This window comes from Quercus robur, chromosome 11 (assembly GCF_932294415.1).
Source record: "Quercus robur chromosome 11, dhQueRobu3.1, whole genome shotgun sequence".
Lineage (NCBI taxonomy): Eukaryota > Viridiplantae > Streptophyta > Magnoliopsida > Fagales > Fagaceae > Quercus > Quercus robur.
In genome coordinates, this window is record NC_065544.1 from 20,547,124 (window position 1) to 20,562,215 (window position 15,092).

At 35.6% G+C, this 15,092-nt stretch overlaps 3 protein-coding genes and 1 long non-coding RNA gene across 4 annotated transcripts; 1 reads left to right on the forward strand and 3 right to left on the reverse strand.

The window, feature by feature from the left end:
• The first annotated feature begins 533 nt into the window (after positions 1 to 533).
• LOC126705544 (peroxidase N1-like) lies at positions 534 to 2,239 on the forward strand. The gene is made up of 3 exons (XM_050404598.1): positions 534 to 1,119; positions 1,222 to 1,384; positions 1,601 to 2,239. Exons 1-3 carry the CDS (start codon positions 718 to 720, stop codon positions 2,005 to 2,007), a joined length of 972 nt encoding a protein of 323 aa, XP_050260555.1. The 5' UTR covers positions 534 to 717; the 3' UTR covers positions 2,008 to 2,239.
• Positions 2,240 to 4,660: 2,421 nt separating this feature from the next.
• On the reverse strand, positions 4,661 to 5,620 carry LOC126704821 (uncharacterized). The gene has a single exon (XM_050403820.1). It carries the CDS (start codon positions 5,618 to 5,620, stop codon positions 4,661 to 4,663), a length of 960 nt encoding a protein of 319 aa, XP_050259777.1.
• Positions 5,621 to 8,227: 2,607 nt separating this feature from the next.
• Positions 8,228 to 8,959, reverse strand: LOC126705548 (uncharacterized). The gene is made up of 3 exons (XR_007648310.1): positions 8,661 to 8,959; positions 8,493 to 8,564; positions 8,228 to 8,380 (listed from the first exon to the last, which is right to left on the reverse strand). It is a non-coding gene; the product is annotated as an uncharacterized LOC126705548 (long non-coding RNA).
• Positions 8,960 to 9,079: 120 nt separating this feature from the next.
• Positions 9,080 to 9,874, reverse strand: LOC126704822 (protein FAR1-RELATED SEQUENCE 5-like). The gene has a single exon (XM_050403821.1). It carries the CDS (start codon positions 9,872 to 9,874, stop codon positions 9,080 to 9,082), a length of 795 nt encoding a protein of 264 aa, XP_050259778.1.
• Positions 9,875 to 15,092: the final 5,218 nt, after the last annotated feature.

Consider the following 15,092-nt stretch of genomic DNA (forward strand, 5'->3'; position numbering starts at 1 on the left):
TTTTTTGAGAGCCATACATAAACAACTCATGCGATAGGGACGTCAACATTATCAATTTGGGCAAACTTTGAAACAGGCAATCAACATTGTTTACATAAGATTAAAAAATGAGCCAAAAAATAGTTCTTTTTTTAGGACAGAGGTGTACTTACAGAAGGGGCTCAATCGGGGGCTGCGACTTTGAAATAGGCAAACATTGTTTATACTAATCCTACTTGTCTTTTTCTTTCTATTTTTTAATAACTATGTCCTTCGTTGACGTTTGACATTCCATTTTTTTAATGCAAATTGTATTGGCGGTGAAGAAAAAAAATATAAATTAATGCTATAAACAATTCTTTATAATATTTTTTGTAATTTTATATGAATTTTATTTGATTGGATTTTGACAATTCTTTCACGAGTACTATTTCTCACGCGGAACAGTCCCCTGCAATCCATAAGAATCATTATAAAACAAAGGTGAGCTCAGCTACTACTATTAAATTTGCAGGCCATCTATTTATTCTCTAACTTTGCTATGATCAGCAGACTTTGCTTACTCTCTCTCCGAATTTTGACCTCAAATGATCCTATAAATATAATAATTGTCCTCTTTCATTCTCACAATACCACAAGCAAAGCTTAGTGCTACTACAAATTTGAAAATACAAACTTCCAATTTAGCTTAACACACTCCATCTCTATCTTCCTGATCCTTATCCTGTTATTGCATTAATGGAGAGTGCACGTTTGATCCAAACGTCCCTTTTGGTGTTTCTCTTGCTCTCTTTGAGTGTTTCTTTCGTGCATTGCCAAGCCACTCGTGTTGGGTTCTACTCCAAATCATGCCCTCGAGCTGAATCCATTGTTCGCTCAACGGTCCAAGCTCATTTCCAATCTAATCCCACTGTGGCTCCTGGATTGTTAAGGATGCACTTTCATGACTGTTTCGTGCAGGGTTGCGATGCTTCTGTCCTTGTTGATGGGCCTAACACTGAGAAAACAGCCGGACCTAACCTTGGTTTGAGAGGATATGAAGTTATTGATGATGCGAAGACCAATCTTGAAGCTGCATGCCCTGGTGTTGTTTCTTGTGCTGATATTCTTGCGCTTGCTGCTCGTGATTCTGTCGTTCTGGTACTTGATCTCATGCTTTTATATATTCATCAGATTAATTTATTAGTATATATTTTACATGCTTTTACCTGTAATTAATCATATTTTGCATTTTTCTTGTAGACAAATGGACCAAATTGGCAGGTGCCAACCGGACGCAAAGATGGTCGAGTATCATTGGCTTCTGATACTACCGATTTGCCTGGCTTTACAGAGTCCATTGATGCTCAGAAGAAAAAGTTTTCAGCGAAAGGTTTAAACGCTCAAGATCTTGTTACTCTTGTCGGTAAGCATCAACGCATTATCATTTAATAAATCATTTTTTATATCCCTAGCTACATGTTCAGGTATGTGTTTTACAGTCAAGAACTTTATAGTTCAGTGAACTACAATTCAAATCCTCGTCTTTTATTATTATAACTATAGATTTACCCAAAAAGTACGTGTCCTAGTTTATTACATTTCGTCTAACTTCTATTCATTTCAATTAACTATTGACTAGGTGGCCATACTATTGGAACTTCAGCTTGCCAGTTCTTTCAGTACAGATTGTATAACTTCACTACTACTGGAAATGGTGCCGATCCTACAATCAACCCCATTTTCCTTCCTCAATTACGAGCACTCTGCCCACAAAATGGTGATGCCACAAGGCGTGTTGGACTGGACACCGGTAGCCAAAACAGATTTGACTCATCTTTCTTCTCCAACTTGAGGACTGGCCGAGGAGTACTTGAGTCTGATCAAAAGTTATGGACTGACGCCTCCACCAGAAATTTTGTTCAAAGCTTGCTTGGGTCAAATGCCTTCAATGTGCAGTTCGGAAAGTCCATGGTGAAGATGAGCAACATTGGCCTCAAGTCTGGTACTCAAGGTGAAATTCGCAAAGTGTGTTCTAAGATCAACTGATCAAAAGTGCTCCAAGCTAAGCCACGAAGGATGATTACAATTATTCCCACCGAAAAAAAAAAAAAAAAAATGTATTCTAATTTGTTCTTGAATTTTATTTCCATTTTGGTGTAAGCTCAGGAGATGTAAAAAAGTATGTAATGAAAATTCTTTATTTATTGGCGTAAGCCAATAGATCAAGGGTCCTTGAGAAAGATTTTCAGTTTAATAACGAAAAGTAATTTTGACTTTACTACATGCGCTAGCTGTTCATAGCTTACGATCAAACAGAAAAAAGTAATTTTTTTTTTTTTAATATATAGTGTCTGCTCTGATAGTAGCACTCTCAAGCTACTATCAGGAGTAATGATGACAACACCTGCTCCTCCCCTCTTTTATGTCAATGATCCGTCCATTGGATTGTCTCTTTCTGGTTTTCTCCATCTTCGGGCATGGTAAACTCTGCTATGAAGTTTGCCAGTGCTTGGGCATTTATGGCCACCCTAGGTTTGTACTTGATGTTGAATTGACTGAGCTGGATGGCCCACTGTATCCTTAATCCTGTGGCTTCAGGTTTATTCATTTCTTTCTTGATGGACTAGTTTGTCATTACTTTGATCGGGTTCGCCTGAAAGTATGGAGGAAGCTTCCAAGAGGCCACTATCAGGGCGAATGTGATCTTCTTTATACGTGGGTATTTGGCCTTAGTCCCTTAGAAAGCCTGGCTGACATAATACACCGGGCACTGCACTCTTTGTTCTTCCCTAATTAACGCTGCACTCACCGCAGTTGTGGATACTACCTAGTACAGGAACATGTCCTCACCTTCCTTTGATGGGCTTAGGAGTGGAGGGTTGCTCAAGTAGCACTTCAGTTCTTGGAATGCTGCTACACACTCATCCGTCCAAATGTAAACTTGCTTCAGGGTTTTGAAGGAAGGAAGACACTTATCTGTGGCTCTAGAGAAGAACCTATTGAAGGCTGCAATCCTTCCCATGAGTGATTGTACCTCCTTGACCATCTTTGGTGATGACATCTCGAGGATGACCTTCACTTTCTCTAGATTGGCTTCTATTCCCCTTTGTGATACCATGAAGTTGAGGAATTTTCCCAAGGATACTCCGAATGCGCATTTGGTCTTGTTCAACTTCGTACTATACTGCCTTAGTGTATCGAAGGTTTCTTTAAAGTCGTCCAGATGACTTTCTTCTTCCCTGCCCTTGACGAGCATATCATCCACATACACTTCTACGTTTCTCCCGATTTGTTTGTTGAACATCTAGTTTACCAACCTCTAGTATGTGGCCCCTGCGTTCTTCAACTCAAAGGGCATGACCTTGTAGCAATAAAGTCCCTAGCTAGCGATGAAAACCGTTTTCTCCTAATCTTCCTCAACCATTTGTATCTGGTTGTACCCCGAGAAAGCGTCCATGAAGGTGAGGAGTTTATGCCCTGCTGTTGAGTCAACGAGCTAGTTGATCCTAGGCAAAGGGAAGCTATCTTCAGGGTAGGCATCGTTTAGATTTGTGAAGTCCATGCACATTCTTCATTTCCTATTCGTTTTCTTGACTATGACGACATTGGCCAGCCACTCTAGATAGTATACTTCCCTAATAAAGTAAGCGACAAGTAATTTGTCCACTTCGTCCATTATTGTCTTGTTCTGTTCAGGGGCGAAAACCCTTCTTCTCTGTTCGATTGGTTTTCTTTCGGGATCCACCTTTAGGTGATGTGGAATGATACTTGCTGGTATGCTAGGCATATCCTTATGGCTCCATGCGAACACATCCAGGTTGCTCTTAAAAAAACTTATGATTTTTTCTTTCGTCAAAGGATCCAGGTTTGTCCTTACTTTAGTTGTCTTCGTTGGTTCCCTTTCCACTAACTCGATTGTTTCCAGAGCTTCCATGACCTCTGATGTCTTCTCCTTGATCATCCATGTATGGTTTTCCTTTGAGGCCAACACTGCCTGATAGCACTCTCGAGCTAGTACCTAGTCCCCTTTTATCTCCCCAACTCCCTGTTCCATCAAGAACTTCACCTTCAGGCAATAGGTAGATGTGGCTGCTTTCCAACGATTAAGAGTAGGCCTCCCTATGATGACATTATAGGACAAGGGGGAGTCTACTACCAAGAAATTGTGTTGGTTAGTTACTTGGAGAGGGTATAAGCTAGCTGTGACCATCAACGTTACTATCCCTCTTGGGTACACCTTGTCTCCACTGAAATTGACGAGGGGAGATTCGAACGGATGAAGTTTCTTCGGGTCTACCTTCAGCTGTTGAAAAGTAGAGAGGTAAATGATGTCTGCTGAGCTCCCATTATCTACCAGTACTCGTCTGGTGTTGAAGCCTTCTATCATGAGCATAATGATTAGGGGGTTGTCTTGTGGCTGCTTCATTCCTCGAGCATCCTCTTTGAAAAAGACTATATCTAAGTTTTCCCTTCTTCGGTGTTTGGATAGGCATATCGTATGGACACTGTTTACTTGTCTCTGCTGTGACTTATTAAGGGACTTTATCAATCCTCCCGCGATAGATCCTCCATTGATCATCATTATTTCTCCTATGGCGTCCCTTGGGCGATCTTGTGGACGATCTTTAATCCTGGGTTTTTCATCTGATCTTGCCCGTGCCACTTGCTTTGCCTGACCTGGTCTGTCCTTCCTCACAAATTATTGTGACTTTCCTTTTTGGATCAATTTTTCTATTTCTTCTTTCAAATCCCTGCAATCCTCCGTGTAATGGCCATGATCTTTGTGGAAATAGCAATACTTCTTCTTGTCGCGAATGTTAAGCAAGGAGTGTAGCAGTTTTGGCCATTTAAGGGCATGGTCGTCTTTGATCTGCATCAAAATCTTATTAACAGACATAACTAAGGGAGTAAAATTTACCGTCCTTGAAAGCTTACCGCCACCCCTATTGATGGAGTCTCGGCTAGATGAAGGGGAGCTTCTCTCCCTCTTTCTACCTCTTTGCACGTCTCGGGTGCTTCTTCTTTCCTTTTGTGGACCCTTATGTTCAATTGCAGCCAAAGCATCTTCAACGTTCATATATTTTTGGGCCTTCAACAACTTCTCTATCATTGATCCAAAGGGACTTTTTGCAAGTGCGACCACGAAATCCTTTGACTTCAAGCTAGCATTAAACATAGTCAGTTGCACTTTGTCTTCCACCTCGCCTACCTCCAACACTTCCTTGTTAAATCTTTTCACGTAAGATCTTAGTGACTCCCCTTCTCCTTGCTTGATTGTGAGGAGGTGATCTGCTGGTCTTTTTTGATGTTGACCACCAACGAAGTGGCAAACAAAGGAGTTGCTGAGTTGCTCGAAGTCGTCAATGGATGAACGAGTGAGTTTGTTAAACCATACTTTCGCGGCCCCCTTGAGGGTGGTCGAGAAAGACCTACATAGAATTTCATTGAGGTTTTGATGTAAAGTTAAGGTCATCTTGAAGGTCGTTATATGATCCAGAGGGTCCTTCAAACCATTGAACAACTCGAGCGGGGGGAGACGAAACTTGAGCGGCAGGGGGCATTCCAGGACACTAGGGGTAAATGGAGAGTCAATTTTTTTCACCATCCCATCCAAGTTCTTGTCCATCTTCTCCTTCATCACATTCTCGACCTTGTCCATTTCCTTTCGTATGCTCTTCAAGAGGTCATTGCTAGCTCTGTCTGATGGGTTTGCCCTTATTAACCCATCTCTCCTATTGTTGTTCTCTTCGTTTTCATTCTTGTCGACGTCATGATTTTCCTCTTGTTGCAGCTACAACCTTATCTCCTGATTCTGCCTGGTTAGTTATTCCACATTGGTTGTGAGTGCTTGGATTTGTAGGGCCAAGGCTATTGGAACATGAGATGTGTTAGATTCCATCTGGGTGTCACAGAGGTTAGAGCTACATTTTCAAATTGAGGTTTAAGAAATTTCCCACAGACGGCACCAAACTGATAATGCCAAAATCATTAGTCGAGGTGATTGTCTAGATGGAAGGTGACTCAGGATCGCCTAAATGCCTACAAGAGAGAAAGATTCAAGCTAGAAAGGTCACCGGTGTAGTGCCAACCACTAGGCCTCTGATGATAAAGTCAGATGACTAGGAAAAGAATGGCCAATGGCTCTATCTGTGTTGTGAGTATAAGAATAAAGACAAAAAAAAAAAAAAATGTACCTCCCTTGGGGCTTTGTGTTACCTATATATATGGCTTTCTTTTCTAGCCCTTGGGGGCATTCAATAGCAGTATCAATGTCATTCTTGTAACGCCTCTGAATGGTTTGAAAGAGAAGATTCGGTGTCTCCTCAACGTTTGTGCTACTTATTGTTGATGTGTAACGGCATTCTATTTATTATGGCTTAAATGGCTTTTCCCTTCGTTTGGCGTGGACTCGCCTGGACAAAGGAAATTTATTGGACTCATCAATTTTCCACATAAAACAATTTGTTCTTCATTCTTTGCTTTCATTACAAACATCCATGATACTCTAATACGTATCATTGATGGAAAATTATTGCCTAGTCCCGGACTACAAGGTCAGCACGCTGACCTTGTAGTCCCAGCCAATAGGAGCATGCCAGCGAATTAAAATTTGCTTACCTCACTTGAACTGCCAGCTCATTGTAATAAAGGAGAATTTGTTAACGTTTGTTACCGTTTGAATTGCCAGCACATTTAAAATTTGCATATTTGAGTTGGCGGGTTGTGAAGCAACACATGGGCCCACATCAATAAAATAAGTGATATAACTAAAGGCTTACTCCATTTTCTCAGTAGGGTTCTCAACTTAATGGCTTAAAAGCCATAAAGAAAACAAAACAAAGCTAAGGCAGAAGACAAGCGGCGGAGAACACTAAAGGCTTACTCCATTTTCTCCCTTTCTCTTCTCTTTAGCTCACTTTCTCTGTTCATTTTCTCCATTTTTTCTTCAGCTTCACCAAACTTTAAAATCTCTGTTTCTACCATACTTTTCTGTGGGACAAAACATGGCCGAATCTCCATGGTTGCATCAGCCACCGAGTCCCACACCACCACCACCGGCTGTGCTTGCCCATGTCACCTCCTATCTTAAGGCTTTCTCATCTCTCTCTCTAGCCCAAATGTGGCTGATTTATATTTGATTGGATTTTAATGTTGTTTTTGAAATGCATAGATGATGTTTGTGAAAATACCTGTTAAAAACTTTAGTTCCAATGCTTTGTGCTTTACGGCTTTGCCTTGAGCTAATGTGTTATTTTAGATGGTGGTAGTTGTTTTGCTTATTTTCTGCCAGTTGGTGTGTAACTAAGCTATATTCATATTTTCCTAAATTTTATGGTTTATTATGTTAGAGAGGATTATTTTAAGATTTTAATATATTCGGAATATTTCAATCAATGTTAAAAATGTTGCTTTTGATCTTATGTTGGTTCAGTTTCATGGTTGAGTAAGAGGACTACTGAAAGTGTGGATGAATTTTAGTTTGGTGATTGTGATATGCAACAACAATTCTACTTACTGCAGAGCCTACAGCCCAAAATTAAAATTTGAACTTTTTTTTTGTGTGATGGAGGACTTGGAGGCCACCAATACTGTCTTGTAAGAGAATAGTTAGAGAGGCTGGGTCCGAATGCTTTGTTGTGCCAAGGGTCAAGTCTGGTTCAGGACAAGCTAGGTAATAGTGGCATACCAATGTTTTAGTTTTCATGCCTTCTATGTTTTCTAGGTAGTCAGTGTTAAGTCCCAAAGCCTCTGACAGTAATTCTAATAGTGCTTTGCTTAGTTCAATCACGTGTTTCGTATATTCACTTACAACCTCCCTAAAAAATAAGACACAAATAAAGTGAATAGCTTTGCAGGCTAAAGTTAAAAATTGAACTTAATAAAAATTGAATCTCCTCAAGCCAAGCCATCTCTGTGTCAAACTGAATAGCTTTGCGGGCTAGAGTGTGGGCAACCTAGTTTGCCTCCCTCTTTGTGTGATGGAATTCACAGCTTAATAGACACAATGGTCTCATCAACTAAAATTAAAATGATCAATATGGATTCATCATAACACTGGCATAATATTAAGTTGGTCATTACAAAATTGCCTCATGAGTACACAATGGCTCTGAAAAATATCAACACAAAAAAGAAACTCATGGAGAGCTTGCAAAAGAGCGACCACAATCAACCTCAATCTAGCACTAACATATCCTAATAATATAAAGTCCTAACAACAACAAAAAATTAAATAAAAATGAAATCCATCAAATGTTGATCCAAGTACACATCATATATCTCATGTTCTAGCTCTTCCAGTCCCAACTCCAGCTCAAACTCTACCTTTTTCAAAAAATACCTTATGAACTCTCTTACTTAGTTCTTTGTAGCCATTGCCCATGTCTTACTTCTTTAACTTTTCTATGTGGTTGACAACCTAATTTAAAGAAAAATAAATAAATAAAATGTATAAAGTAAGTAATCCTTGAGAACAAGAAATAAATGACACTATTGATAAAACAAGTATGCAAAATAATTTCCAAATTTACCTCTTGGCTATATTTGTAATCTGGTTGCTTGGAATTATAAATCAATGAGCTCATTTGGGAAGTAGATGAATTCTATAAGGAATAAAATATAAGAACACATTATATAAAAACAAAGCTTTGTACATATAGTTTCACATAGTATCGAATGAATGAATTGTGCCAATTTACCTGATTAAGTTGGGCTACAACATCGGTACCTTGCAACATAGATGTAAATGGTACATTTACATAACTCATGTCCTAAATAGAAAATAGCTCGTAATTAGGTATCAAGTATAGCAATCAGATTATGACTATACATTATATATATACCTGAGAATGCATTGTCCAAGGTGAGTAAGATTGACCACATAAGTTAGCACTTGTAAAGCCTGTATAAGAGTAGGGATTACGTGGTTGACAGACTGGTGTATTGCATGCGCCACCAAATGAGACATTTGAATGTTCTTCAACTACTTGTTGTTTTCTTTTTCCTATGAAATTGTACACAAAAAAAAAAAATCACACACAAAATCAGAATTTAATATACAAAAAATATTTAGTGATGATAAAAATGTTAAATTGTATATTTAGTTTTTAACAAAAAGTTACTCACTTGAAGAAGATGCATCTTTAGATGTGTTTGCCTTGCGCTTCTCAAAGTGCCCTTTAAGTCTAGTATTTCTTAAACCTTTTGATCTCACACATGGGGGATTTAACACTAACACCTCATTTGGCAAGCAAGGCATTTCATCAGTGGTGTCACATTGTATGACTTCATTCTCTTCCACATTTGCATCTACACCAAACTTGACCCTTGATAACTCCCTTTCAATTTTTTCATCAAGTTCCAATAGCAATTTTTGGAAAATTCTCTTAAGGCTATCCTCCCCTTGACTTTTAGATATGATTGTATTAGCTATTCGCATCATGCTATTACGCCATACTATCTTTGCCTCTTTATCATTACTAAGTGAATGATTGTCTTGTTCATAAGTTATCATCCCCTTCTTAGCCTCTTTTGTCCAACGTTTCAAAATGTATTGACTTGGAATTCTAGTTAAATTTTTTATACTAAAAACCCGCAATGCATGACAACAAAGAATCCCCAATGACTCAAATTTCTTACAAGAACAAGAAATATTGTTATTAAGACGATCAAACCGGACAATGCGTACTCTTTCACTATTTTCTTCTTTGACCTCAAAAACACCAATTGTATCTTGGCAATCAACTTGATCCCAAACCATTGCAAGACTATCAAGAAATTGATTTTCAAATAAATTGAATATCTTACAGGTGTAAACTTGAGTTGCATGACTCAAAATGCCACTCTTCTTAATTGCTTTTTGTGGGGCACCTTGCTTGCATCGAAAATCTTCATCCAATTCCGAGGAACGCATACTTGCCAATACATTTTCATATTCAATTACAAACTTAGTGAGACTAATTGATTTATTTGCTATACCATTCAAAACATTGTTCGTGCTCTCACTCCTCAAGGAAGATTTAAATTCAGCTTGAAAAAATCCTTAGTGAATGCAGTGCTCCACTTATGTCGAATTTTGTACATCATATTAAGCCAATGATGATTCTCAATATCAAATCTTTGTGTCATTTGATCCCATGTCTGTTGAAATTCCAATTCTGAATCACAATATTTTTGACACTTGTTGAACAAGTACATAAACTCTGAGTTAGAGTTTAAGTCTCCTAAGCGAGAAGGAGCATAATAATATATAGGCTTTCCTTTACGAATACTAAAACCCATTCGCAATGCATAATCATTATATAAAGCATATGCTTCATCTACATTATGGACCACCTTATTCAACAAATTTTCATCACTATTTTCTAGCCTTGCTACAAACATGCAGTCCCCTTCAATTTCTTCAATATCACTTGGTTTGCAAATAACTACATCAATTTTTATGACAAATATAAATATTAGAAACAAAATACTAAGAAAATTACAATACAATAATTATATCATTCTTCTTAAACGCCTATGGTACACTTAATCACAAAACTCTAATGTTTAGGCACAGTAACAACAACAATGTTTTAATACCAATTTTTTTAATATTTATTTATTAATTTTTTTTTTTTGGGATTGACTATGGATAACAACAACAATAACAACAATATTTTAGTCTTAAATTTTTTGGGTTGATTATGGATACTCAATAAAAAAAATATTATAATAACAAAAAATTAACAATAAATACAGTAAAAAACAAAAATAAATAAATCATTTATATATGAAAAAAAAAAAAAGCAAAATCTTAATGATATTTTTCTTCGGCTAGACTATAAAATTCATATCATGTAAATACAACAAATTCAACACATTTTTATATAGTTTTATTTGAGAGCAAGTATATCACCACAAATTCTTAAACGTTCTTGCAAAATATAAATTAAATCAAAACAATACAAGACAAAATATACCTTTATCACTTTCCTCCAAGTCCATTTGTACCATGCTTTTACTTGAAATCAAATAAAATAGTATGGCTTTTAAGCCATTCAGTTGAGAACCCTACTATTATATCACTTATTTTATTGATGTGGGCCCATGTGTTGCTTCATAACCCGCCAACTCAAATATGCAAATTTTAAATGTGCTGGCAATTCAAACGGTAACAGACGTTAACAAATTTTCCTTTATTACAATGAGCTGGCAGTTCAGGTGAGGTAAGCAAATTTTAATTCGCTGGCATGCTCCTATTGGCTGGGACTACAAGGTCAGCATGCTGACCTTGTAGTCCGGGACTAGGCAATAATTTCCCATCATTGATATGCCAATGACAACCAAATGTATGAATAGTTAACGAATCAAAACCCAGTGCCTCATTAAATGTTCTTTAAGTTATAACTATCTTGTACACCAGGTTTACACAGCAATATTAAATCTCAAAATACAAAATAAGGTAAGCTAATCTCGGTAACTAATAATTGATCAAAAACTAATAACTAAGCTATTGCCTCTTTCTTTTAACCTTTATTTTATTCCATTCAATATCAGTACCTATGTTTCACGTATAGTTGAAAAAAATTCCAGGGATTGGAGAGAGAGAGTTTTCTTAACACTAAATAGTTTAGGAGTCTCTTTTGATAATTTTCTTAAGGATTGATTTGGAATATGCTCTTTAATCCTTTTTTCATGCAGTTATATATTATTGATATACACTTGGCAAAAAAAAAAAAAAACTTTTCACAACTTTATGAGTTTTGTAAATTACAAATAGCTCTAACATTATGTTCATAATTATATATATATTTTTTACATGCTTCGATCCAGCTAGTGGCGGCTCTATATTATAGTCAAGGTGTTCAAACTAACACCTTGAATTTGAAAAAAAAATTATATACTAAACTAACTTAATTTTATTAATTTGCGTATTTTTTAAGTGATCTTGATATATATATATATATATATATATAATTTCTTTTTTTATTAAATTTTTTTATAATTTAAGTTCCTTAGTGACTATCTTAGCAAAGGTGCCATTGTTTTGATCAGAATATGCTATTATAGTAAGTTTTGAAAAGTGTGTATACATAGCCTCCTCTTTTCAATCTCATCTATTAGTATAAAACAAATAGACATGAAATATTGTGTGTACACCTAGTTTGCCATGTTAAAAATGTTACTAACAACACTAAAGTTGATTCCATAAATTCAAATATATATATATATATATATATTTATTTATTTATTTATTGTTGGGAGGACCACAATTTGACTTCCTACAACCACTTTAAAAATAGACCCTCGTGGTGTGATGTCGAATGTCATAAAAGATTTGAATGTGCTTTTCTCATCACTAATTGGTTTTGAGGTGGAATGGTACAGCTCATGGTCTGAAAAATGATATTAGAGCTAAAGTCATGGGCTTGAGTCATAGGAGTGTCATTATGAGGGAGGGATTGTTGGGGGGGACCACAATTTGACTCCCTACAACCACTTTAAAAACAAGTCCGCGTGATGTGATGTCGAATGCCATAAAATATTTGAATATACTTTCCTCATCACCAATTGGTTTTGAGGTGGAACGGCATAGCTCACATTTTGACATATATATATATATATATATATTAATAAGTAAAACTTAGAGAAAGTTCAAGTAGAATTTGAAATTATAATAAAATTTTGAGACATGTGTCTAAATTTTTGTGGAGACCACACCATAATTATCCACTTAAATTTTTTAATTTTTGTGTCAAGTGAGTTAATGAGTGCAAAATACTAATAATTTAATATTAATGAACTATAAATTAAAAAAAAAAAAAAAAAAAAACCAATCACATATACTCAATAAAAGTCACCACATAATAAGCATCAACACACGTTTTATCTTATTAAAAATTAGAAAAAAAATTATCATAAGTAGTATTAAATTTTGGTAAGAATTTTAATATGTAACTAATTACGTTTGCTTTTAAAAAAAATAATAATTTGACTAATTATATACATTTTTTATGATAAAAATTGTGTTTAATTTTAAATGTATCTATATGTATGCATGTGTTACATACTATTTTAAAAAAATAATTTGACTAATTATTTATATTTTTATAATAAAAATTGTATTTAATTTTAAATGCATCTATGCATTTGCATGAATTACATGTTAGTAATACTAATGCTAGAAACAAAAAAAAAAAAAAAAAAAAATCATAATATTTTAACAATGATTAAATTATAAGTTGCAATTAGTAACATGATTTTTATATGGGCTTACCAAAGACACAATTTCCATTTGAAGTATTTTAATAGTTGTGTGATAAAGAAATGTGATTTTTTTTTTTTTTTTTTGCATCTTCCCACTTGTCTATAATATATATAAATAAAATCCAAATATTTAATTTTTATATTGACTTCTTCTAATATTTATACATAAATGTTTGCAAGCTCACATTTCCACATCATCATTCTTGTATATAATTTTAATTTAGATTAAATTCTATAAGGATCACAACCCCATATATTTACACCCTTTAATAAAATCTTTCTACATCATATATGGTAGACCAAATAGTTCCACATATAAATATAATAAAATAATACTTACTAAAATCATCATAATTATTAAATTTTATATTTAAAAAAATAAAGAGAGAAAGAAACATATTTTGTCAATAAATTATTGACTGGTTCAAAGTGTTAGGTTCTAAAAGTTTAGAACGATTGGCCAACTGTAAGCACAAACTTGTCTAAGTATAGATCTTAGAGTCTATAGAGTTTATTAGACAATGCTCAAGGTGTTACAAGTCAGAACACAAGATCATTTAAGCTGTAGAAAGGAGAATTCAAATTCAATGAAATCCGACCGATCAAAAATGTGATCCGCCCGATTGAAAATCAAAGAATTCAAATTCAATGAAATCTGACTGATCAAAAATTAGATTTGACCGATCGAAAATTGTCGACGTGAAATTTCTGTAGAATTTTATTTCAGCCTAAACTCTGCTTAAATGTTTTAGGTTTCAAGTGAAACACTTCTAGTATATAAAGGAAAACCCTAACTACGTTTTCAGAGGTTTTTGAGAGACTTTGGAGGTGCTCTTGTGAGATTTAAAAGGTATTGTGCCTTCCTCTTTCAAAGTCACTATCGAAAATCATTTTCTTATCATTAGATCTGGTAGATCTGAAGTTGCTGCAATAAGATCAACATCTGTTAATGATCTAAACCTTCAAGGGTGGTCTTGGAGTCACAAACTAGAGAGTTTACATTGCTAAAACCCTTGAGTGGGATCTCAAAGTCAGAAGTAAGGAGGCTTGTGTTGCTGTAAATCCAAGAAGAGAAGGAGCCTGTGGATTCGGAGGTTGCACATGGTCGTGTCAGTAAGTTACTACTGGAGATAGCAATAGATTTAGGGTTACATCTGATTGTAAAAACTTCAATTCTCTTATAGTGGATTTGGTTTACCTTAAGGATAGTTAGGTCAAATCCTCTCCCGATTTTTACCTTAAAATGGTTTGTTTCATTGGTTTTCCTTGGTGTTAGGACATATGTGATTCAATGTTAGGAACATATGTCACTATTTTATATAATTGGTTAATCATTTGACAAAACACACTTTACTTGTATTTGGGCAGATCTAGGATGAGTTTAATACTTTAAGGAGCAAGGTTTCAAGTTCAAGTGTTAAAACTATGCAAGTTTGTCCAAGAATTAAGTGAGAAAGTGCTAGATTTTTAAAACTCGACAATTAGCATTTATCAAGGTTTAAAAGCTATTTCAGCCCGTGGCTCAACAGCTATTTCGATAGATGGCTATCTATCGAGGTTTATGAAACTTAGTTTTTCAGAGCTATTTTTCATCCAATCTGTGAGTATGTGTTTAGGCTTTCTCTTCTCACAACCCTAAACATATATAAGGATTATTTTGAGGGTGGTCAAAGGTGACACAAGTTGCACAAGTGTGAAGCAAAGTCTTGTTCATGCAAATTGTGACCGGAGACAGAATTTGCCCTAGTTCATATTTTTCATAAAGAAGCTGCTGTGTTTGTACACTGTAGGGTTTTGTGACCAATGAGCTTCTTAATCTTCATCATGTGATGAACTGAAGAACTTTGCAGCCAAGATCCTTCTCAAGTTGGTGATTAAGTTGT